The sequence below is a fragment of the Temnothorax longispinosus genome, chromosome 4 (assembly GCF_030848805.1).
Source record: "Temnothorax longispinosus isolate EJ_2023e chromosome 4, Tlon_JGU_v1, whole genome shotgun sequence".
Lineage (NCBI taxonomy): Eukaryota > Metazoa > Arthropoda > Insecta > Hymenoptera > Formicidae > Temnothorax > Temnothorax longispinosus.
Genome location: NC_092361.1, coordinates 19,841,858 through 19,868,431, shown reverse-complemented (window position 1 = coordinate 19,868,431; position 26,574 = coordinate 19,841,858). Strand labels below are relative to the sequence as shown.

The 26,574-nt window shown below is 44.0% G+C and overlaps 1 protein-coding gene across 1 annotated transcript in view; it reads left to right on the top strand.

Moving 5' to 3' along the window:
* LOC139812236 (uncharacterized) overlaps positions 1–26,574 on the top strand; it is a 535,555-nt gene that overhangs the window by 358,687 nt on the left and 150,294 nt on the right. Inside the window, exon 9 of the mRNA XM_071776921.1 lies at positions 14,910–15,017. Within this exon, the coding sequence (XP_071633022.1) occupies positions 14,910–15,017 (108 nt within the window). The remainder of the gene's footprint in view (positions 1–14,909; positions 15,018–26,574) is intronic.

Genomic DNA, 26,574 nt, shown 5'->3' with positions numbered 1-26,574 from the left:
TGTTATTTTATTAGAGAAAGAATAATTTCAAAAGTGATTCGAGGAACAGTTTTCTAAATAAGTAAGCTAAGTAAGACGATTCAGGAGCGTAGAACACCTTTCGCAGATAGCCCCATCAGGCATAAAAGAGCCGTTCGTTATACTCAGTTGCTCTAGTTACTAGGTAGGGTAGGATAGGGGTCGTGGATGTCTGACCGTAAGAGGAACGTAAAAACAATGTATAATATCACCCGACCAAGTAGCCGAGGGTACCGAGCCAGCGGTGGCGGCAACGACGAGAAAGCCGAGGGGGGAGGTGGAACGACAGAGGGCGAGGTGGGAGCACTCAATTCATCAAGGAGTCGACGGCACGTAATTTAAGACTGCTTTTAACTCTTGGGTGTCGCAATTTATGTGAGCTTCTTACAAAAGAATGGCGCTCTTTTCGCTCCCGTACACACCACCACGAGCCAACGAGCGGGGGCCATCGCCATCCGGAGCCCCATCTACCTCTCGGTTACGGTGGCTTGTACCACCCCCTGAAAACCAACCCTCCCTACGCCTGCCGGGTTCCGACATCCTGAGATCCGCCGGCGCGCAACGGCGATGCCGCTCGGCTCCCCGTGTTGGTAGTGGTTTTCCGTTCGCGAGTGTGAGCGATCCCGCGTGTGTTGATATAGACGGGTTTTACTTTTTTTGTCCCCGACCAATTTGTCACAGATTAGGCGGGTTATAAATTCGCGCCGCGTTACCGCGTCCGGCCCACCTCGCAATTAATGTTCATTGGATGGAACGCCGATGAAACCGTACATATTCGATCTTGGTATTCAAACAAGGCCATTGTACAGTCGAAAGAATCAACTGTTCAATATTTATTATTTTAATTCACATATTACAGTAGTGATTAATAAGAATTACATGACCAAACAAATAAATGTTTGATAGTTTAAAAGTGAAATACGAACGATCCTTCAATATGAAAATAGAAGAAGTAATTTGTACGAAATCTGTGCAATTTTTTAAACAATTATTATAACTTAACGATGATCGAAGGTATCATATGCAAATTAACTTCATACAACTTTCATAGGCAGGCTCGCTTTTGCGACAATTTTTTATCGAGCTACGCGAAATGACGGGCTCAATTTACATCCGCGCGTTAAAGCGCACTGAAACGTACCGCGAAGAAAAGTGCGCAGCGACCCGTTCGTTTCTCGCGAGCGGATGGACATCGGCGAGAATTAATTGATCGTAATTCTCGCGAGGTCGTATACATAATTAACGAGCGGATATACCACCTGTACCTACGCGAGCTCGCTCTCCTCCTTCAGCACACGTACTGCATGAACGGATCAAGTGGAGATTCTCCGTTGGACCCCGCCGAGCCGCGCCCGGTAGCCGTAAGAGGCGGCTCCGCTTCTCTGGACGTTATCAAATCATCGTTTGTTTACGCCTAATCCTTGAATTAATGATTAGGACACCCTTTCCACGTAGCATGATGCGACGGATCTTAAAGCTTGCCGCGCAGATGCTCTGTACCGGGTGTCCTTCTTCGAGTTGAACAGGTTTCTCACAGATTTCTCGTCCGATAGAGCTGAAGCATCGAAATAAGTGTTACGTAGAATCTAACGGAGTTTGAAGCGACAAATTCGTGACTAATTTTTTTTTTAATTGTGATAACGACGTAAATTTATAACAACGTTTTCGTGAAAAACATTTCTCACAGTGTTACTCTCTCTGCTTAACAACTATATTTATTGAAGTTATCGGAAACTTGGACTGCACATAAATCTCTTTTATCTGAACATTTCTATCCGCAAGAAATATTATTTTGCATACGTGCGGGATATTTTTATATTTAACGTTATTTCAAGTTACGGGAAATCAGTTCCACTTCAAATTTCAAATAGTCTCGCGTATCATCGATCTCGTACACGCAAAGATTCGTTTATGAATCACCGGAGCTTCCGTTTCCTCCAGAACGTGTATAAATAGATTTAAACACGCTGCGAAATCAATGAGTGCGCCGCGCTGACGAACTCTCCACCCGTTACATCCTTCAAACTATACGTAGACTCGGTGGCCGGAATATATCCCCTTAATTATCCTATGTGTGCATTCTGAGTGTGAACTCTCCATTAATCATAGGAGAAGAGAAGGGTAGCCGTTGCTATAGCCCGAGCGATTTTAATTCAGACTGGCCGCTCCATATGTATTCTACGGTGCCCACGGGATCATTAGTAACCTTAGGTGGACACCTCCGAGTCGTTCTTCATTCTGATGATGCTACTGCCTCGGTATCCGCCGATCCACGCCGTCATTGGCGAACCGAGCCATCCTCGCGTCGCGTCGATTCCATCGCAAACGTACGCCCGCGATTGACCAACTCTCAGAGATTCTGCGAAAGCTTCAATATTGCAGACTGAGTGAAGTTGTAGTTGTTGTCTACTAAATTATATTCTTTAAGATCCATACTCGCGAATAAATTTTATAGATTTTGTATACTATAATCACAGAGAGTTACAACACCGTTAAGTTAATTTGAAAATACCGGTGAATATTAGAGCAATATTTTGCAACGTTATTACGTATTACATGCGACAGTTTTGAAGATCGATACCTAGCCAGAACGAAGGAATGAAGGAAATATAATAAGTGAGTATCATGAATTTTTTAGATGACTTTATTCGTCTAGAATAATCCTGCATGCAGCGAAATGCGTTTACCTCGCATTTATCGTTCGGCAGATAGGATACACTCATGTGCCATGGCATAACGACCATTTCATGGTGAAATAACGTATAAAATGAACTGGCTATAAAGTCCGTAGCTAACCGAGCAACGCGGCCAAGTTCGTACTTCGACTCTCGACTATGTTTGTAACGTGTATAGCCCATAATTTGACACCCTCTACCTTCATTGGACATTGTAATGTAACCACCCGTATATTAAACGTATATAAGTATATATCAGTATAATCCGTCTTATAAAACTAAATCTTGTATATTCTCTGCAACACGCCGAGCGAATATCACCGTGAGAATTTTCGATACATTGCTCAATAAGATTGTATTTCTGCAATATTGATGAAATCTTATCTGCTTATATGTGACATAATTGTGGATAAAAAAAATATTGCAATGGTGGTCATTTACATTGTTTAATCGTATCTTAGAAAAGTTCTAAAATGTGTATACTTTTAAGCAATTGCGTTCGTGAAAAATGACTTCTGCGTATTTTTTAAATTGTTTTTCTCTTTTGCGACCGTAAATATTTTATTTAGTGGATAAAATAAAATGTATCGCATAATTAATTATAATAGATCCTCCACTGTGAGGAAGTTAAACTTTCAAATTTATATTTATATCTATAAGAGAATCGATATACGTCATATTTTATCCATATTCAATAATACAAGGATTTTATCGCTGCACCGATCTTCTACAATCTACATATCGCGCACAGCCTCCAGCGATAACGTCATCGCGGCTCGATCGTCGCGGGATGGAAATGCGTAAAGTCCCAATATCCTCGCAAGATCTCCCGAAGGCAGAGTTCGCCGTACCGAGAGAAGGGATACGGTTAATTCGCCGCACGGTCCTCTCTTCAAGTCCATGTCGGCGACCACACGCGGATATAGCCGAAGGCGGTGAGCTGCCGTCGATACATCCTCGTCGATACGGACACGTGTTGGCCGACACCCCGCAACACGGCCCCGCGGTCTCTCCCGGGCCCCTCCGGCCGACTCGTAAACATACAATGCACGCGGCCTTATGCGATATTATACGCGGCGCGGCCACGGCGCGTTATGCTCCGTAACAGCATTCAGAGACGCAGGCTAAACGCATTCGTGACTTTTTAAAAATGTTGCGATTACGTCACGACACGCACGGTGCCCCGGGCTAGCAGGGCCTCATTAGTCCGGCCGATCGGTCTTTGTTTCTCCGAGTCGCGGAAGAGGGTGGAAACAAAAGCGATCCGCGGGCGGTGAGATCAAAAGGTGCTCTCGGAAGTGTCCTCGACAACACGAGGCTTGTGGAGGTTATACGAGGTGTTTGATTTTGACGAACAAAGTAGTATTTCTTACATTGATGTCGGACATAATTTTTCTCTAACATTAATGTCGAAACAACAGTAGTTCTTGGCTCTCGGAAACAGAGGCTATAACTCATACTTTTATACGTCACGCGATCATCTCAAAGAACGCGTAACTAGCAACGCAATATATTTGAGATACGTCGAAACGCATAACGAACACATCCCGAAGATCGCCAATGGAGGTGCGTGGATCTGCAGCGCGAGATAGTCTATATTCTCAGGACAGAGCGTTCAAGAGTCTACCGATGCGAAAGATCATCATCAGGTGCAATGGCTCATTGACGCGTTGCGTCAGGAGTTTTGCAAGGACGACCGAAGGTTGCGACCGCGGGCGAAATCTATATAATCGATTCTGATTGCATTGAAGCCCGGTAGTAGTGGCGTTGATTGGTGCATTCATAAATATCCATTAGTGGACAATGTCGGTAATGATCGAGCGTGCGGGCTACGCCCTGCCGGGCTGAAGGGCTCCTGGTAGCTCTCGCTTCTGGTAGCTTTCGTAGCTGAGAAACAAGACTCGATCGTAGCACGCCATCCGTCTGCATCTCGACGTTTCGTCCTCTTTTTTTACCCTTCCATAGGCGCACCTTTTTTTCCCTTGTCCCCGTCCCCCCGCCCCTCCCGCCCCCAGCATCTTCCAGCCTTTCTCTCTTTCGACTTGGTCGTCTCGTTGGAATGCCTGCCGGATGAACGCATTCGATTTCGGGCCATAATATATCGGGTGACCTTCGATCGACGATGGGCGTAGAAAATGAGCAACGGTCGGGGCTTGGGCCCAAGGCCAGCTTCGACGGATGCATTGGTCGTCGATGTCCGAATTTAACCTAACGAATGTGGGATTACTGTTTCATTAATCCTTTTAGCATATCTTATAAGATATATTAGAGATTGTGCCGAGAGATCGAACGATAATACCTTTGGAATTCCAGTACGATTTCACAGTTATCATTGTCAAGTTACCCTGAATTCATTAGTGCTCTACAAAAAGTGTCTTTATTTCAAAGGTATAGCTAAGATTGCCTTGTCGCGTAATCTCGACGGAAATAAATTCCCGGGAATTCTCAAATGAAGATGTCGATAAGTGATATACTATTTTTAAAGGTACCTCGCGATGTAACATTAACGCGTGATATCGAGGGGAAGCATCGATTTTGCGATGTGAGATCAGATTTACGATCGCGATCCAATCAGATTCTTTACGTAAAACAGGTTATATCGTTCGTACCAATTAGAAAACTCGTTTCCGCACCGGCGGAGATAGCGGCCGCGATCGTTTCTGATTTTGATCCGCAATTAGTTCCGCCGTTGCCTCGCTAATGCTTTGGCTCGTTAAAATTTATCCCATTTTTATGCAATAAGCAGTTTACTGTACCTTACCGTAGCCACTGGCTGATCCTTCGGATAAACCCGACAGTTTATATTCTCTCAAAGAAGCAGACGTATTTTTCGGCGATCTTTTTAGCACGTTATCTCATCTCGCTCTTTTGTGGAAAGAGGCAAAAGCCAGTTTTACGGCCACTTACGCCTAGCCACGGAAGATCGTCACGCTCCAGCTTTTATGCGTGACATAATTCGCGATAAAGGCGAAAAAAATCGTGCAGGTAGATCGATTTGCATTCGAGAGAATAGGTGTGCTCATTAATCTAAATGTATGCACGCCATCCCTCGAACGATACAAGCAATAATTATAAAATTTATGCGCATAATTAATAATTTATACATTTTTTCAGTAACCAATTATTAAATAATTTAGTACGTCTTTTAAATGCGGCAAAAGCAGAACATTTTAAAAGAGAATTGCAACGATTGGCGAATGGATACGTCGGAATTATTCAGCGTCTCGTTTGCTCGACGGATATAAAAAGTACTAGAAACATTCGGCGCGCTTCCAATGTTTTCACACGCGTTCTTCTCTACGAGAGAGGTTTTAATCTCGCAACCGATTGATATGATGCTGCGAGATCGGGCATTGGCGCGAAACGCGTGAATCGGTCGGGCGAGCGCCGCGAGGGAGATTTTCAGGTCCGCTAGATGAGAAAACCAGTCCTTCGATAGGCTCTGACCCCTTCGCATCTCTTTCGATCCCCTCTAATCTGCCGAGGCACACAAATCCATACACCCACACGCGCGCGATACACGCGTAGACGCCGTAGACCCGCGACTACGACGGATACACACACGGTGGGGCCGGGGGCCCAGCCTCCGACAATGGGGGAGTTACCTGTTGAGCATACAGACAGGTGACACCCCGCGTCCTTTATTCCGTATATCCGTTGCGTCGTATTTTATCGGTCGGAAAGTTTGATTTCTCGTAACGGCGGCGGGGGTCACAATAAAAATCCGTCGCCGGCTCCCACGCCGATCAGCAGTCAAGAGTGGGGCCGGATTACTTTCATAAATTTTCCCCCACTGACTGCGGCCGCATTCGTCGATCGCGCATCGCCGAGGATGAGTAATCCGGAGGTGGCATTGTGCGCGATGCCCATGTGTACATCGCTCCGCATTGAGCGATCTGAAGAAGAGCTTCAGAAAATTGGTAGAGAGCATAAAAAAAACTGACGCCCTTGGTGGACTATGCGCTTCGAATTAGTTGGGGTGTGATTTTTGGAATAATCGTTAAATTCTTGCGTAGATATTTTTATTTATACACGACTGAAACATACTCGTATAGCTTGTAATATCAATTTTCAGGATTATTTCAGGAGCTATTTATTATATTTATCGTGAATAACTTTCCAATATGAATCAGCGTGAAATTTAAAATTGAGCATTATACGTCAAAGGGGTGGGCTACATCGGACGTGTGTCTGTGGGCGGGCTATTTTCGATTCCAGAGATTTCCGAAGACTTAGCATATTCGTTCGGAGCATCATCGCGGCGAGTATAAATTAGAATCGATCAACTTTGCTTTTCCAAACTTTCTCTAGATTAGCATCACGTCTGGCAGTTATAATTTGTGAGTGACCCCCGCTGAGGCTCGAACTGAGTCAGGGGTATTCCGGGCCCTCCTGAACGAAACGTCACGTGGACAGTACCCTCGTCAATATCGATACACTCACCCAGATCCTACATATTGGAGTACCCTACGAAATTGGAGTCGAACTTCTCACGGACGCCAGTCGTGAACCAAATTAAAATTCTGTCAGAATAATAATACCATGCTAACATCCCTTTGGAATTCCAGATCTTTACTCATGCGCCTTTAGACAAATTCTTATGATAATTTGCTACGTTAAAAAAATTGTAACTATTAACCTCGAGTAACTATAGCTGCATTGTTGAGTAGTACTGAAACTTTATATTAAGATTTACGTAACGATTGTTTCACTTGATACTAAAAAAAATAACACGATGACTGTAATCGGTAAACAATCATTAAATCTATCACGTACATTATTTGCAACTTTTATTTATTATATTAACAGAGATACAAATTAGTATCGAATAAAAATAAAATTATTATTTTATGTAATTACAGAACTATAGTTTGATTTTGCATTATATGACATATATGCATATTGTATATATATATATATTTTTTATCAGCCAATAGAGAATCGTCCTTGCTTGAGAACGTAAAAGTTACGCAGATGCTCCGGATAATCCGCTTCGCTGTTGCACTTCCGGGAGAAACTGCATGCAGCAATCTTCCCCGAAGCAGCCCCGAGATTCTTCCCTGAAACGATCGGTGCGTACGGTTGGCAATAAAGCCGTATGTACAGCAGTGCTCCATATATTACGCGGGTCGTAATCGGTCGTACGGAGATTACGGATGAAACCGCATAATCCGTGTACAGCTCCTTTCTAAGGTTATACCGGGTGTACCGATCTTATTTAACGATTCGATGGAGAGAAAAAGAGTGCAGTTCTTTCGCGTTTACCTCCTCCCACACCAATGCTCGTACATGATATTCACGTGAACGGCTCCCTTCTCAGGATTTATATATCCTAAATCGATTGCCGGTAAACTTGACAATTCAGCAGCAACGTTTGTCTTTGTCCCTTCCGCCTCTTACATGTTCACATATTTTGCATGTCACAACAGCCGTTCCAAAGACACGTCGGCGCAGTATAATCGTTAATCTTTCGTCGATGGTTGCGTTCCCGAGTAGGAGAGCAAAATCAGACAAAAAAATTTATTGTAAGAAGTACTTGTATAATAATAACGTCGTCAATAATTTCCGCTCGTGTCACGGTGATGTCACAGTCTGTGCAATAGTGATATTTATATTTTGTTCTCTACATGAGAAACCTGAAGATATGATCATTCCTATTCTATGTTAAGAGATATCTGATTGTGCACCTATTTATAAATTTTAACCGATCGATTACTTAGGAACTAGGTGAATCAGTATTTTAACACTGCACAAGTTTAGACCGATTAAATAAATTATTTCAATAGTGAAAGTCATAATGCTCATGTATTAGGTCATTCCAGGCATAAATAATTTTTTAGACATTTTTTAAATAAAACAAAAAATTCAACATTTTAATTTTAATCCATAATATATTTTCCATTATTGTTTACAACTTCTTCCTATCTCAATCTTAAATTTTCAATTCCTTGGTGACAAAAGTTTTTCAGTTTTGTGAGCTAAAGAATAAATCAAGCTCTCCCTTTCATACCACATTATTTATGAGATGACTCAGTAGTGGCAAAGAATGTTGCAAACATAAGCGAATGTAGGGACAGAGAAAATGTTTAAAATTTGATCAAGTGATCGAACAGGAAAATTGAAGGTGTAAATTCTGCAACAGCCGCATTCAAGAAGGACGCGCACGTCGAACAGCGGAAATCCGCGCTTCCTCCCGCGTCATCCACGAGACGATCAAAGTTCAACCTCCATAATCTGGCCTAATCATGGCCCGGTGCCCCCGCGTCTCGACTCGCTAACTTCTGTGACGTGTGCCAAGTCGCGGCGGGTTGCGCGGATCCGAGAGAGGGGCGGGATGGGTAGAACGTAGGATGAAGGGGAGAGCGAGAGGTGGTATCAGTATCGCTCCGAGTAGGTTGCCAGGCGGGAATAAACCGTTTATCCCATATTATAATTAGTTAAATTCTTCGGGACGTGGAGGTGTCTTTACACGTCACTCAGCCCACTTCGCTTCCAGGCTCATCCACCCTCTCGCTCCACCTCTTTCACCCCCCTTTGCCCACCCTAGCCTCCTTCTTCCATCGCTCTCCTTCCCCGCCACGACAGAGACGAGCCAGCCGTCCCGACTTAAGTCGTTCACCCGCCTCAGTCACGCGTGCGAGAGCTACGTAAGATATTAAACTATCTGAAAATTAGTTAAGTCTTGTTTAAAAGTTAGTCCCGACCAACCGGGCAAGTATTAGCCGCAGGCTAACAACGACAGAGAGAAAATCGACAGCGTGTACCGTCGCGAAAGAGTTTATTCGTATGCAAGAGTGTACGATAAGATTCAATCTCGTTTCCATAACAGTCATCGAAATTTATTATTTGATCTGATATTGTAGTAGATGTCCATTTTTCTGTTGCTTCCTGAGAAAAAATAATATAAAATAGTTAAATTTATGAATATTATATCTCATAAACATTTCCATATAATCTTACAGATTTTTTCCTACTAGGGTTTTGGAAAATAATCGACGAAGAAGGACAAATAATGATTACTTGTCGCGCTAATCAGTGAATTAAGAAAAGTTTCTTAATCAGCGACTAAATATTCGCGTTAACAAGTGAATCTCGCGAAGAAGCTAAATGTGTTTGACACGTTAACGTCTGTTTTCTCGTCTTACACTCTTGCGGGAATCTGAAGGTGTACGCACGTCCCTTAAGGGCATGTTACAGTACTCTTCGAGCCACTTCAGATCCTCTCGCTCCGATACCTTCGCCCGTATCATTACGTACCTACCCTCGAACGAACTGATGCGTACCTTGTGCCTCCGCGGCACAAACGTTTCTCTGCCAACCGCGGCGCGTCGATGCGCGAGTCGAATAAAACGTATATTTAAATTTTTCACTGAATGTATTTCAGTTTTTGCCTCAGGTGCGCGATATGGGCAGACAATGTTCCTGTTAACATAAACGTTGTAATTTGTCTAATGGAAGCGCATGATAAGAATATTATTATTTGCCTCTACACAGCGTCATAAATTATGTATGCATTGCACTGGCATTTGTACAGGTTGCAGTATAGTTAGAACTATAGATACAGGAGTCACCGGCGTGTATTTAACATGAAACTTTGAATTGGGTTTAAGACCGAGTACACGGAAGAAAACCCAAGGATTTACGTAACTTTTTAAGTAACTGATTTCCCAGCAGCAGTTTGTCGATGATCTTTTCGGATAATTTCCGGAGAACTTTACATCAAACCTGCTTGATTCTTGCTATATTTTCTGAATTTCTTTTTAATAACGAAAGTATATATATTTTGCGCGTCGTTGAGCGTGCAAATGCGTGTCAAAGGCTTTTTCGCATGTTCCTCGCACTACTGGCGGGCAGTGATCGTTGCTGATCCGAATGATTCGGCGAAAGGCAGTGTCTCAGTCCCACCATCTTCCTGCCCTCCCATCCACGCCCTATTCCATCGACGTCAGGCCCGCCATAACTCGACCAAGCGAAACAGAACGGGGCATACGAGCGACTCGCCGTGGCGGAATCTGTGTGTGGCCACGAAGGCATGTATAAATACGCGAGGAGAGCCGCGTATAACAAGTTATGGCAGATAAATTTATAGCATCTCCAGTGAAACGCCATTACTTTAAATGCACCCCTCTACTCGGGCGAAAGAGCCATCCTCTTCGACCGCACGATTCTACCTTCTCTTTCCCTCGGCCGCCCCTTCCGCGAGGGCAAAACGGTCTCTATCGGCTTTTACGATTTTTAAATAGCCCGCGTGAACACTTCTGACGTCGCGGTGGTACGACAGCGCGTGGCCGTACGCCTTTTGTCTCATACCCGACCGTTTCAATTCCTCAGCGGTTGGATGAAACGAATTAATAGCATGCGGCGATTCTTTATGCACAGATAATTAGGCAATTAATCTTCCAGCCAGTAAAGTCATATGCCACTTGGTGCTTTATGATGTTTTCCTCCCGATAACTTCAGCAAAACTTTTAAAGTTTCACGTTAGCGTCCACACACATACACAAATTTGCTTGGATTTATTTTGCCTGGCATTCAGTATCACAACATTGAGTACTATATTTATTGCTGTATTTAATAGACTCCAATAATTCTTATAAAAATTTACTAGATATTATTAAAGACAAATTATTGAAGTGACAACATCTACAATGCGCGCGTGCGTCGTGTCACGAAACACATTTGGCAATCAACGATCCACGATCCTTGATCAATTAATCAAGAGACGGCTCTTGCGTCTTTTTGTGCACCATGATAATTGCACATAAATTTTTTGCCACATCCCGAGACGCTAATAGCGAACGTCGTCCGCTGATCACGGCGAGTAGCCTTATTAATTCTTTATCGTTATCGCATAGCTCAGTGCTTAATCATTTCTTATTTCCATTTAATAACGATGATATGTCACGGGCAATGAAAATAGAAGGGGGAGGGGAGAGCGGTAAAAGATCCAAAATGCGAGAGCGAGGATCTCTCTTGGAGCGCGCGGCTACCGGAAGCCGATTGACGGAGTGACGTCGATCCGATATCGATCGCGACGCGACCCAAGTAAGAACAAGGGTCTGACCACGGTGGGCCTTCTTCACGGCCGTGGTATGGTGTGCCCTATAAGAAGTGATCGTTACTCCACGCCGCCCTATAATCTACACGGGCTAATGACGTCCATTACGTTACTGCGCGCCTCGGCCGCGCTTCGGACCGCTCGCGTCGTCCGCTCGCTTTGGCCACGGTCCCCGATACGCGACTCCGGTGGGTGCCGACTCTCGGCCGAGCGCAGCACACGGCCGGCCGTGCAGAACACACGGGATAGATACTCGCACAATACGTAGACACAGGCGAGCCGTTTATACAGTTGCAGTCGCGCCGCGGTAGATTTTACCACGTATCCCGTCCCGCCCGCGTTTGTATTTTATTGACGACACGTTCAGGAATTCGAAATCCCTTTTTTTTATAACGCGCCGTTAGACTTTGGCTTCGAAAATCGAGATAACTTCGTCGCACTCGCATTTTTTACTTGAACGAAGATGATATACAATTGCTAAGATATACTATGATGATATACTATTGCTAAGATGATTTTGGTGGATATGGTTAACGAACTCTCTAAATCTGAATCAGTGAACAGTACTGCGAATCAGTGAATAGCTGCTGATCACTGATTCAGAAAAGTGGCATACTTTACACTGATATCAGTGACTATTCACTGATTCAGATTTAGAGAGAAAAAATGCAATCTTAATAATACTTACGTTAATTATGTATAATATGTTTGTTAAGAGTTAATATATAATTCCTTTACCATGTCACCGCCAAGCATACACAATTCCTTCTTTAGTCACTGTTTACGAACGATTTCGTATATTTGCTAACTGACACGCGTCATTGAGCAAGTATACTGAACACGTCTGGACTCACGTGCAAGAAGAGACGAAACTGGCTGATAATTAGCGCATTTGACCATCTCGCTTCGTTAAGACTCCCTGTTGATAATAAATCTCTGATTTATTATCCGGAACGTTTAAGTTTTTACGAAGCAGGATAGCACTTTGGCCGAACCCATCCGAATCTTCCGTGGCTCGGCGCCAGGCAGCTGCGGCAAGATTAATGTATATTTATGTACATTTCCGAGCGTTTTTTAAGTCGACCAACGTCTTTTTCTTTCGTCCTCACCAGTCGAGGGTCATCGAATAATTCCCAATATTAACATTAAATTTATCAAGTTTCCCGGCATAAATGTATGGAAATGATATTCGAAAAAAATCGAACAAGTGGTCGCGTTATTTTAGCAGGAACGTTTAAGCAAACTTTCTTGAAGGATGGGATCTTTATTCAACGAGTAGCATCGCAATTAACTGCAACCGAGTGACTACATATGTTAGGCTCATGTCGCGAAGTAGGTCGACTGGAATATTGCACGATCTGTCGACGTTTGCAACTTTTCGAAAGGAGGGCATTTCCGCTTTGTTCTTCGTATACCGTCAGTATATTCATCTAGGTGTCAATACAGTACAAATAGTTCGAAAGTTCCAGTTTATGCGCACGCACACGCGAAATACGTAAACCTCGCGTACGGTACAGCGAGGTATGTGCGGTCACGTCCCCCTGCCGTAGTTTCGTTGCGAGCGCATACATCCGTAGCCGAGGAATTTGTTCGAGTGTAGTAAATACCTACTGTCGAGCATCGTCCAGAGTATCCTGCCAGACAAAATGAGAAAGACGAGAGGGAAGACACGCACGCTTCGAAACTAATCGTCGCGCAAACCTCTGCGTAAGCAAAGTCGTGCTTTGGATAAATTTGCGGAAATTACTGCTATTAAGGGAGACATAATTAGCGGTTACAATTAACACGCTGGATTACCAGGCAATTGAGAAAAATGGTTTTCTTTAGTGAAAAGACAGCTGGTTGGGTGTGAATTTTCATTGAACGTCTTTTGACAGCCGAAAACGTCGAAGTGTACGTGCACCCTTTACTTGCGGGGAGGAGACAGGGATGAAAGGGGCGAGAACATCAAACAAGCGAGAAATGCGGAAGAAAGTGCTTCCTGTACTTTGGCACGATGGTGGATGGGCTGCGGTGAAAGGTTGGATGTTAGACAGTCTGGAAGAGTCCTTCCAGGCCATTCTACATCGTAGGCACGAGTAAAACGGGTGCAGCATACGATACGCCTGTCTCCTCCTTGCCGATAAGTCGATGCGTGATTAGAGGGTGGCATTGTGCTTTGAGGGTTACCTACCTTACTCTCGCGTCTTCTTCCTCTTCCTCTTGCTGTTCTGCCGGCAATAATTACAAGCGTGGCACGGGAAGGCACCTCTTTGAGCTTATCGATTGCTTGGCATTAATAATTGCACACCGAGCCTCGTTGGCTGCGAATAATCGCGCCCTGATCTGCCATCCGTCTCGACGATCCTGTTATAATATTACCATTATCGTTTAACCATCATGTGCCCCGTACTGAACGCGCGTACTTTACGCTTTTGTTAAAAATTTTCTTTGTGTATTAATTTTTCTGTTTCTTTATATATTAATGATCGATTAGATTGCGATAATAGATGGATGTACGTAACAGGTCGTCGCCTGTTTCGCTGCATACGATGACTTTGAGAAAAATGCCGTTCTGTTATTCTACAACTTGCAACTCCGAGGATAATCTCAGAAAGTGTAGAAGGAAGTTGCAAGATCTTTAAGAATGCAGCACGTCAGTTGAAAATTCATCCGCTCTCGCGATCTTGTTGCTCCCTTTCCTCGTTCGAGCCCTTACCGAGTTTTGGGGGTAAATTTCACGGGTCAAAGTAAATCCGATCTTCGAGGGGAGTTGAGGGGCGCGATAATCGTTACAAACGCGGAGAGAATTCCAGCTGCACAGATTCATCAAGTTTTACATCTATCATTAACATTTGCGATGAACTCGAGAAAACTGTGCTTATCGACGTGCTAATGTGTTTTCATTTACAATGCCTTCGCAAAGAACAAGCATGAGAGACAAGATTGATGACGTTATTAATTTTATCAGGCTCGATTACCGATTCATTTATTGCGTCCCAGTTTCAGGATACCGCTCTACGTAGAGACTAATTACCCAATAATACGTTTTGTATTAATCATCGATGTCGAGAAAGCGTTACTTACGTGAAAGCCCGTTTATTAAAACGCGAAAACTTTAACGCCATTAAATATCCTCACGTTTATATTTTTATCCGAATTTCTGCTTTTCTTTGCAGCCTCCGCGGAGAAAATTCCAGAGGTACAGCTACTCGGGAGGCCCAGGCGTTTCGCTTTCACGATCGAAGATGTCGTGTTTACCGGATCTACCCTGCAGGTGTCCCCAGGTAAATCAAGTGTCTCGCCTAAAAGATAAAGAAAGACAGGAAGAGGGTGAGAGAAAGATCTAATAATAAAGCAAGATATATGCGAAGGGAAAGAGGAAGAGAGAAAGAGAAAGAAGGGGAGGGGAGCGACTCTGCCTCGCTCGTACTAAGGACGTATCGATATCCGTGTAACGATATCGCGTGTACCATCGAAACCGATAAATAACCGACGGTCCGACATAAATCCCGTCTTCGCTCCTTATAAATCCGGCAACGGATAGCGCGACGGACAGTTCCACGCATTGGCCGCCGGATTTTACTAATTTTCTGTCGCGCACGGGACTCGCCGCGCGCCGTCGTCCGCCGCACAAAGGGAGATAAAGGGAAAGGATGCTTAAGCTTCGCAACTTGGATTCTCCCTCCTACCTTCCGTTCGGGCTCTCTTTCTCTCTCCTCCTCTCGTCCACCGTCTCCCCTGTCGAAGTTTTTCTTTCTCTTTAGACGGGCCCAATCTTTTCGTCCTCGTCTCTCTTCCACGTCAGGCCACGTGTACGCGTAGGGAGTGGATGCACCGAGGCAATATATTTCCTGGCATCCATTCCTCCTTCGCCTCGTTCATCCATTCATAATATGCATATGCTTTTGTTGTCCTGTCCCTGTTGGGCCCGTTTTTGTTGGGCCATTAGGAGCCTACGTATCAATTTTTCTTGTGTCTGCGACGCCACCACCGACGCCGCCGCCGCGCTCAAAACTCGAAATCACCTCGCAACGCGGCAAGGAGATATAAATTCGCAATTCATGCATAGAGCCTGCTATTACTGTCGTCATCTTATGGATTTAAAATGAGAGCTAGATGTCCGATTACAACGATATAAATAATCCGTTTCGCAGTATCCGGAAAAATATTCTTTTAGGTCTACCTGTCCAGTCAGAAGTTCCCGTCAATAAATAAGAATGAAATATGCTTGACATTTTTTCCACGAAAAAAATTGGGATGCACAACTGTCGTGTCTCTCGTGTTGTTTCACAATTTTGGGATGTTCCCTTGATATCTGATTTAGTTCATCGGACAGCGGCAGATCCGAAATACTTAGTCTTTAAAGAGAGAGTATTCGACAGGTCGATTCCTCAGAGGGGAACGATAATGAATCGGGGGTTTACCTCCGACTAGCACAATTTTCTAATTGCTCGCGATAATTAAGGGTTACCCGGAGGATCGTCTTCCAGCGGGAGCTACCGGGAAAAATTACCTGGTAGACGTACCTTTCACTCCAATTCTTTACCACTTTCTCGACGTTTTGACCTTCGAGAAGCGTCACGGAAGTAGTTTAATCGTAAATTAACTGCAGCGCTGTAGATACTTAGCAGCTCTGTGCATCAAAACGTGTCTAATTAATCAAGAATTAATCTTCCTAGGTAACGGAGCAGACACGGCGCGTTATGAAATTAAACAAATAATTAGTAACAATACTGTGAAATGCGCCAAGCTAATATTTATCATAACGCAAGCTTGTTATACAGAATTCTAAACCGTTTCAAAGTTGATAAAAAAAAAAGGAGCCCGTTATTAGGATTAAAGTCGGCATTCTGGAACTAAGCTTAGCTGCTGATTTATTTTATTTTCGAGCAAATTAGTAATGTTTTACTCCTGTCCCGTATCAAGTGATTTTGGTGCGACTAAAAATGCAAAGGGTCGTGTCCAGGCGCGTGGAATTACCGACGCGAGGAAGCCCACTCGAAATTCTCCTTGTATCTCGAGATTCGATCTCTTGAGACGGAGAGACGCTGATTGCGTTGCCTTATGACTTTCTTCCTTTTTCCCTGCGATCCTCCCGCGGGGACCAAACCAGTATCGATATCCCCGAGGCGGGATCGAGGCGTCACTATCCCTCCCGGGGATAGGGAAGGATATCCGGGGGGGAGGGGACGGGAGGGATAAAACTTTATAACCCCGTAGAAAGGTAATGACTCTCAATAAACCATCGATCCATGTGCCTGCATCAGAAGCCCGCAGGACGTGTCGCGTAAGAACTCAATATAACAGCCTAAAGGAGGGAGGTGAAGATGCTGGGAGGCTTGCCGCGCCCAGGGCCACGAACTGGCTCGTAAAATAAATCGGTGACATCCTGGAAGGCTGGTTAGGCGATTTGTGTGACGGACAATGCTGCGGAGGAAGGGTCGCCGTTATGAAGACGTCACCAGCTAGCACGTTCGTCTCGATCCCGCGGGAACGCCGTGCCATGCATCGGCAGATTCATTTGTCAGAGAGACGTCCGCGTCACGCAGTTGGAGGTCCTTCCACTTATGATCGACCTACCGATTTCTTTATCAGTATACCCACGACCTGATTGACTTATTATTATTCGTCAGAGGGACGATTTGACGATGACTTCGTCAAAGTTGTCAGCATGCAAAGGAGAATACATGGCAGAGAATAACCTACATAAAGACATTTTGAATGACAGAAGTCTATTGCAACCCAAGATGAAGAAGATATCCGCGTTATAATTTTATTTATAACGTTCTATAAAACAATCTTCATGATAACATTGTGTATATCAAAATAAATTTTAAACGAATTTATATAATTTCAATGAAAAAAATGAAATAATTTTTTAAGCAAATTAATGAGAACAATATTAATTAAACGATTTTTATGTTTTGTCCAAAATATATATAAATAGATAGCATAATAAATGATATTTTCGTATTTACTCGCATCATTCAATTGGTGTTGCAATCTGTCTGCAGAAATGATTTATTACAATATCGCGTTGGAGATTTTCTGGTATTTTCATGTTGTACAAAGCCTTTCGTAAAAGTATACGGCTAAGAAAAAAAATTCATTGCGAAAAAGAATTCGCGCGATGGAAATAATACCGCGTATGCCGGATAATAACAGTAAGTTCCACCTCGAGCGATGCTGAGATCTCGAGAGGTGGTATACGTTACGCAACGATCGTAGTCACGATTCGCGATCGCAGTGACATTACGATCGTTGAAATGTCATCACTTTCAGTTTATAGATTTTTCGCATCGACAAAGATTGCCTGAGATTATGTTGTCATAAATCACGAGGCAGAAAAGACTTTTTTCAACGTTCGTGTGCAATAATAATTTCTAGTCTGATGATAAAGATCTGTATAATGGAAGACAAACGATCTCCATACAATATCTGATACGACGTGATAATTTTCCTTGCGTATTTTAATACATAATTCTTGTAATACGACCGCGTGTGCCGCTAATACATGTCTGCTGCAGAGTTAAATCCTGATATCAATTGCGTACTAAATGGAAGTTAGAGATGTAATAAATTAGAAAGATAGGTCCTCGGAATAAACTTAATATATATTTTCTCGTTTATTTTATTTAGCTGTTTCCACAATTATAACGAGTTAGTTTAACATGAATAATGGGATCAGATCAATTGCACCCAGTGTATACTCTCTGAATTGCTTGCACACCAGAATGCATCAGCGTTTTCCCAAAATTAATAAAATAGCGTACAAAGTAAAGGCCATGAATATTAATGTGAAATATAAATCTCACAGACACGCCCGTATCTCTAAAAAGTTCTATCAATATGAAACAGCGTCTATACCTGCGCTGTAGGCGCGCGCGCGCGCGATAGTCTGATCCGCGAAAATATATTATTCCAAGATCAATGATCGAGAGAATCGTAGCCGAACGATATCTAAAGCGATATGTGTGTATAGGATCACCTAAATCATAATTCAAAAAAAGGGAGAGGCGAGTAGGGAGGGAGTGTAGTGCGTCACCCATTGTCCAAAGGCGGGTGTGGTTTTGTCGTTGTTGGACCAACGCGTAGGATGGTCTACCTGGGCCTCACCGGGCCCAGGAGAAGGCCCGTCTCTCTAATGCTAATATAGTCTCCGAAATTGTACGAAGGCGAGACATATCCCGTCGCTGAATTTTGCGATCATAAATCCGTTGAGCACCGACGAGCACGGGCGCACTTCTCTTAGTTGTGATAATAGACAGTTTTTTTTTGGGCAGGAAGTCTTTCGCAAAATAACAATCCTTGGTTTTCTATTTCTTATATGTTGCAAAAAAATTCTAGCTAAAATTCATAGATTAATTATCGTAGATTTTATTTCACCAGAAAATTTGCTTCATGACTTTTGTTATAATTTAATTTAATGACATGTTTGCTAAAGAAATCTAAAGTATATTGCCACATTCTATCAGTCACAATTTTGAGATGTCGATTATACATTATCAAAGATATTGACATTAAATTAATCCTAATGCTTATGGTGATACGTAATCTCGTTTCTTTTCATTCTTCAACGAAGGTGAATCAGGTATCAGAATGCGAGCGAGTCTAAAGCGAAGCGATGCCCTTTTTTTGTCTAAACGGCAATAAATTCTTGGATAATGCAGGCCGTCTCACACGGCGTATCCCGGACGTCGCAGCGCGAGGGTGGTCAGGGAGGGCAGAAGGGGAGGCGGTTGCGAGGGGAAAAGGATATTATTAATATTTCAGAATTTATAGGGTGGCGGTATTAGATGTGAACCCTGCTATACGACCGCGGACGCGTTGTGGAAGCCGGCGTGAAGGATCCAATCACGCGACTACGCTGTCCGTTATGGCACATAAATTGATATTATGTACGGAACCGCGCGTGTTAGCGGCCCGATGTGCGGATGCATATATGCGGGTGTCTGACGCGAAGAAAGAGGGACTTCCCCTCCGCGAGCGAGTCTTTCTCTCGAGTCATCGAGCCGGTGTCAATTACAATTGCTGATTCGAGATTGATCGTATACGGGTGACGCTGGTAATCATCATTAAGACCTCCTTGTGTGGACGAAGCACGTTTCACGAGAAATTTTATGGGCATCGTTCGATGCCCGCCTTCGACATCGACACTAGAGAAGCGACACTACGGATAATTTCGGCTGGAAGGGAAATGCTGAGAGACCGATTAAGTGGAAGAGAATTACAAAATGAGAGAATATGTTCGTATTCTATATTAATAAAAATGAGAATTGATGCACTAATAATAATAATATTAATTTTTTTTAAATTAATTTTTATATGAATAAATCCAAGACATTAGTATATTAATATTTTAATAACAACAGTTGGTGACTTCAAGATAGTCGTATCATATGACATATGTTACTCTGTATATAACGATTATGTTAGCACATCAGATACGTTTAACTGTCCGTGGCGGTACGTTTTCCGGATCTAAACATTGGTCGCACTGAACGCCGCGGACTTTTCTTCATAGTGTGAATGCCATAAGCGCGATAAATTTCCCCTTCAGAAACGACAGAGAGAATTCCAAAAGTTCTCGATTCAAAAGACGGCGGGGAACGAAGGCAGTTGAGAGAGCGAGAGAGAGATAGAGATAGAGATAGAGCGATAGAGAAAGAGAAACGGAGAGTAATGAATTATGCATGAAAGCTTCGATTCGCGGATTAAGCGAGCACAGCCCGTAGTTCTAGTGCCTATTCTTCGTTCTGGAAGGCAGAGGTAACCAACCGTAGTCGTCCGTGGCGAATGTCGAAAGACTCGGTCCGTATAGAATGAAGTGGAATCGTCAAAGGGACGGAAATCCGTGGAAGAGATGACCAAAGCGATCCAGTTTCTTTTGAATAACTTCATCCTTGTTATCAATATCGTGAGGCGACGACTGACTGTCCGCGAGCTTGCAGGAAATAATTAATTTGTACACCACGCCAACATCTTTCTGTCGACGCGTGCATACGACTCACGCATACATACAATCGCACAATATGCGTCGTCTTTCGCCGCGAACGAATTATATGTAATTTTCGCGTCACAATAGAGGGCGTATCATTTATTCAGCAAATGAATTACAATTTTGAAGATAATTTTCTTTACGATAGCATAAGCTATAGTTAGATCAATCAGAAAGCGTATTAATTGTTAAAGCGTTTTTTCATTCTTTTTCTTTAATAATCTATCTACGCACATATATATCTATAATTATCGCGTTTATATATCTACATGTTCCCCGAAAGTACCGGAAAGTTCGCCGAATTCTCGTACCTTCAGAGTTTCATGGAAACCGCGGCGCAAGGGCTCGCAGGTCGAGATTGCATTCTGGCACGTATGGTAGTTTCCAAGATGGGTATTTGATAGGATGCGGCCACGTAGGATACGTAAACGCGGCGTATACTCGGTAGATTAGGATGATATAATTACGACATTAACATAAGTCACCGGGCAGGTACAACCGCGGAATAGTAATCGTGTCGAACACGTGTGCGCCATCGTCATCGTTTGTTTCGTTTTACTGCACTTTCGTTCCTGGCCGACCGGGCAGTTCCTCAGGTTCACGAGCGCTCAGTCAGGGTTAAGCTTCGACTAAATGCCGAGATATTTATCGCGAAATCTCGAGAAAATCTCGGGAGAGCATTGCCATTGCATATAATCGCGGGGTCAAAATTCTCTGTCTTGATTTTTCATTATTAATGTATGATTAATTAACCTGATAATCCATCGAATATTTATTAGAATCTTAATAGAAACGCGCGCACATCTAAAAAATCTTCTTTTCGCTAAGGCTGGTAATACATTTTCATCTCACACGTCTGAATATAGATCCGAAATTATTCCGTCATGTGACAGACAGGTGAAATCGTAATTTAAATTAATCTTCATCGCATTTATCAATTATTGATGGCTACTTTGAAGTTATAATTCAAACGTCGTCAATTGTGCTGTAATCTAGTAGATCTCTCGTATTTTCATCATCTTCCTCAACGTATTCTACAATAGATTTCTTAAAAAGATATTTTATATATATACTAGAGTTACCGCGATGGCATTTCCTGTTATTTTATTTTAATTTACAAATTCGATACATATAATTATTCCATTCATTCAAGTCGCGAATACAGGAAAGACGTCCACGAAGTACAACAAAGCAGGTCCGCTCTCTCATCGATCGTGAATTTCGATCACGCATCAGACGGGGTCGACCCCAGGCTGCATTACGAAAGCCGCTGTCGGCCGCGGCCGCGCTCTCGGTCGCTGCGCAACGCCGTCAAAAACTGATCGGTCGGTGACGCAGTGCCTTAAGATGCATCATAATTATCGTGGATCCCCGCTCGCCCTTCGCCCCGCTTTCTCGCGCGGGTGGAATACGAAGCAGTTGGCTTTCCCTGTATCAGGTACAAACGTTTCTATTTATGGCTGCCGGCTCCCGGCCCCAACGAGTTATGATATTGTTTCGGCCGGTTCTCAGAATCTACGCGATCGGTGACTCGGATAAACCGCGGAGGAGAGAGAGAAAGAGAGAGAGAGAAAAAATGAAGATAAAGTCGCTGCAAGCGAGAGGTACGTCTTGTATTTCGCCTCGGTGCGTGCTGAACGGGAGAGAGATGTAGTAAGCGAGAGAGAGACATATAATTTTATTTCTTCATCAAACAACGCGCGACCCGCCTATCTTTTATGATCGCTTGACCACTTCATTAGTTTGCCAACTTTCCGAAGATTCCAGGCGCAGCCTGCTCGCACTGCTCGTGCTGTTAATCATTGCTTGAATAACACTATTGACATTTACCAATATTAGTTTTAAATAATATTGTTAATGTGTAATATGTAATAATCGGTTATGAGGCATAATGTTGGGGCATTTGATTTACAAAAATATTTTATCAAAGTTAGATCTGGAAAATTTGACTTTTGTATAATTCAATTAACTTGATCAACAAGTCTCTGTTAGAGCTTAACTCTATCGTTATTCGAAACTTTCCGCTGCAAATTACATGCATTCTGTCAGCAGCGAATGATCATTGATGTATCTAATAGGTCTTTCCTATCAAAATCGCATTTCTTGCGTCCGATCGTGGAACTCTTCTCCTCTGACACACGGCCACGTAAGAGCAGAACAGAGAGAGGGAAGGAGAAAGTTGACCCTCTCAAGAGTTGGCCGAGGTTAGTTATGGAGCCGACGGTCCCTGCACGCGGTTACAGAAGTATTTGAATGGCTGTCGGCCCTTGTAAGCTGTCAAAAAGTCAAAGGGAAACCACTAAAATCAGTTAGGGATCTCAACTATGCACGAGAGCGAGAGCGAGTGTGCGCGGCGACGGCTCGCGCGAAGAAGAAAGGAGCGGTGGCTCTTTCCCTCGCGAGGAGGGAGACGTTCCCGTGCCCGAGCGCGAAAGAAGAACGAGGAGGTAGAAGGAGACACGAGCCCGAGCGCGGGAAGATGGGGAGTTTATGGAAATTTCTTCTTTGGAGACCGTTATGCACGTCTCGCCTATTTCCGTGACCAAACGTTTATTGGCCGCATTTTGTCCTCGAGACAATAGTCCTCCGTTCTTTATAGTCGCGCCGATATCTCAGTTGAAGAATTATAGCCGGAAAGTCGGTACACTTCGGAATATAGAGAACATGTGCGACGGATATTCGTCTTTAAGGAAAACTTAAATGCAAATGATAAATTTTTACAACCGGATCTATGACTAAAACTTTTTAACCCTTATAAAAATATTTCATAAGATACATATATGTTAATTAATTTTTGTAGTGTAACGATGAAAGAAATTAATTATAGATTTCTTGCAAGAGAGATACGAAGGAATAATGCACGCGTAGAAAACTCAATATGCAAGTATCCTGAAGTGAACATTGATTGCGAATATTCGGAAGAATCGTGGTGAACGTTCGGCATTTCGAAAAAGAAAATAAAACGAGAAAAATACTCAGCCCCACTCGCGCCTCGCATTTGTTGCGTCAGCGACAAATCTCGGTCTGGGAACTCGCAAATTGCCAAACGCACTCGGCATCAGAATTCACGTCGACGACGACGGCAACGTTAACACGTACACGCGCAACGATGTGGCAACACGTTCCGTCGGTACACATCTGCGCGGCTCGCGATATGCGCCGACTAGGTACACACAGTACGTACCTACGAAGATGCGGATACATTTTTTACAAAACGTTTCTCATTCCGCGGCGCATTACCGGAGAAACGAGAAAGGGATGATGCGCGAAGGTAACTCGGACAAGGAGGACACCAGCAGGACGAAGAAGAGGAGGTGAAAGAGAGAACCGCGCGTGAAGGGGGAGAAGGGAGAAAGCGGCGTGGAGGAGGGCAAAGGGACAAGGAGGGGCAGGACGAAGGGCGAAGGGAAAGGCGAGCCTGAACATTTCGTGAAACAAGGAAAAATGCGACTCCGCCGAGGCACGACCGCAACATTTTTGTCTTTACAAAATTATGTATTCCGCGGGCCTCCGCCATATCTCTCAAAGCATAACAAGTTCCCTCTGTGTCTCTCCCGTTCCTCCTGCACCTCCTCCTCCTCCTCCACCTCTTCCTCCTCCGCCTTCTCCTCCTCCGCAACTCCGGCTCTTCCACGTCGTCTCTTCTTTCGCCGTTCTCCCCGGGTCTGCAACCGGGACACGTCTGTCCTTCTTCCCATGCCGGGGCCATGTATCTGCCTCTCGTAACGCGCTCCTTGTCTACCTCGCTCTATGTCGCCGTATCCGTCCGCCCCCCCGTCCTCGTCCGCGCGAGAGTAACATCCACACCCACATGCCGGTCCACGTCTTTCCGCGGATCCATCCACGTCCATCGTTTCCCTCCGACGAGCTCATCCAGATAGGAGCCAACTACCGAAATCGAGTATTCGCGACCCCTACCGTCAGTCTACCGTGGGATAATCCCGCGGTAGGGAATGCGAATAACGTCGACGACGCTCGATATTTATTTCCCGTATTACGATGCTCGGATTGTTTGGAATTAATTAATATTCTCGTTACGAGATGCTTCACTTTAAATCCCGAGATACTATTATTGGAGTTATCATGAAGAAATATAGAGATCCTACCAGATGGCGGGACTTCCCTCGATCCGGACGTTATCCCGCACGATCTTCCGCGGTGTTCCGATAACCGGCACAGAATAGTTTCGAGCGGGATGATAGATCGACGAACGTCACGTGAGCGGCGATCCTATCGGTTTTCACGGTCGGAATCCGTCACCGTCGACAGCTACGTGAATTTTACGTGCGGAACAGCCGCCAGTTGACACAGATACCTTTTCCTCCTCCCTCGATTTTCTCCGCTGCCCGCCCTACCCTTCGTCTCCCTGCGGTCCTTTGTCTCAGATGCTGCGAGGATGATACGACAGCAAAGGTGTAATGGATCGCCACACGACCGGCCCGACCCTCCTCCCGCCTCCCGTAAGGAACACCGGGAAAGATCGGTGAGATTACATGGGAGCAGGGCATAATGTCCAAACAGTTGCTCGTCAACAAGCGGCTAACGGTCCACAAAATGTCTATCAGCGCTGATCGGATCCTGCCATCGAATTCCTCGGATGATCAACCGTCGAACGCCGAAATCTCCATGAAATATCGCCCTGTAAACATACACGGCAATCTACTATAATCGTTATTCTTTGTCGATCGTTCGACATACCTTTCGTATGCTGTGTCAATTGATTATACTTAAGCATTGTACCAATGAATCGTGGCCCGTGAATATATGAAAAATATTATATTCTATCTAAATCATTATAATATCTAAATATTCTATGAAAAATAATATATTCTATCCGTGGGGATTACGTTAAGATTAAATTAAAAAATGAAGTGAAAATAAAGCGAATATTTTTGGTAAGAAATAACAAAAGATTCCGTAATTGACTTTCGTATCAAACTCAACGTCAGGCAGATTGAAATTAACCCACAGCCGCGGAAAGAACCTCCGCTGTAGACGTTATAACTTAATCGACCAAAATTGTTGCAGCGAAATTATTTTCCGGACTCATCAATAAGAAAGTTACCGGTGAGTCGTGAGAAAGACGTGATCCATTTATTTAAAGATGCGAGATTCCTCGTACTGCCTTAGAGTGCAGTTTTAATGAATTCTTCAGTGGTCGCCGAGCCGTTGAACCGCGTTAAGCCGCGATCCAAGATCGTTCAGGCGAGAACGACTTTATTGGACTTCCATTAAAGCGAGAAGAGAACGAGCGGGGCGATGCTATGCATACGCGTGCGTATATAGACACGTATATAGGGCTGTCGTAAATCGATCGTTGCGCAAATTGCCCTGGCCTAACATCTGGCATCGTATTCGACTATCAGTCGGATCACATTCAAGCGGCGGTGAAGGACAGAGGAGCCGGGAGAAGATCGGGATTCGATAAAACGACTCGAACTCGTACGTGGCAGTGCAAAGTGCTTTACCACGGGGGTAAAAGCGGAGTGGTGGATCGCGGGCGAGCTCGGGTATGGGCACGGTAACGAAGAAAGAGGGCACGAGTGATGTGAGAGGGACAGATCTTCGTAGGAACGAGTTTCGCAGGTTTTTACGAGCACGTGATCACCGTGGTAAACGAGTAATCGAATCGCTGCGAATCCCGGTTAATTTGTTCCGCGAGTGTCTATTGCGCGCCGTGAACCATTCGTCACGGGGACAAATGCGGCCGCATATGCAAATCTTTTTCAGCGCGCGAATAGTTGCAGTCGTGAAAAGAGATGCAATGAAAAAAAGATATGGGTAGACATGGGCTATTTAGAGTAGAATGAAACAGCCGAAAAATCTATTGTCTATATCCTCTC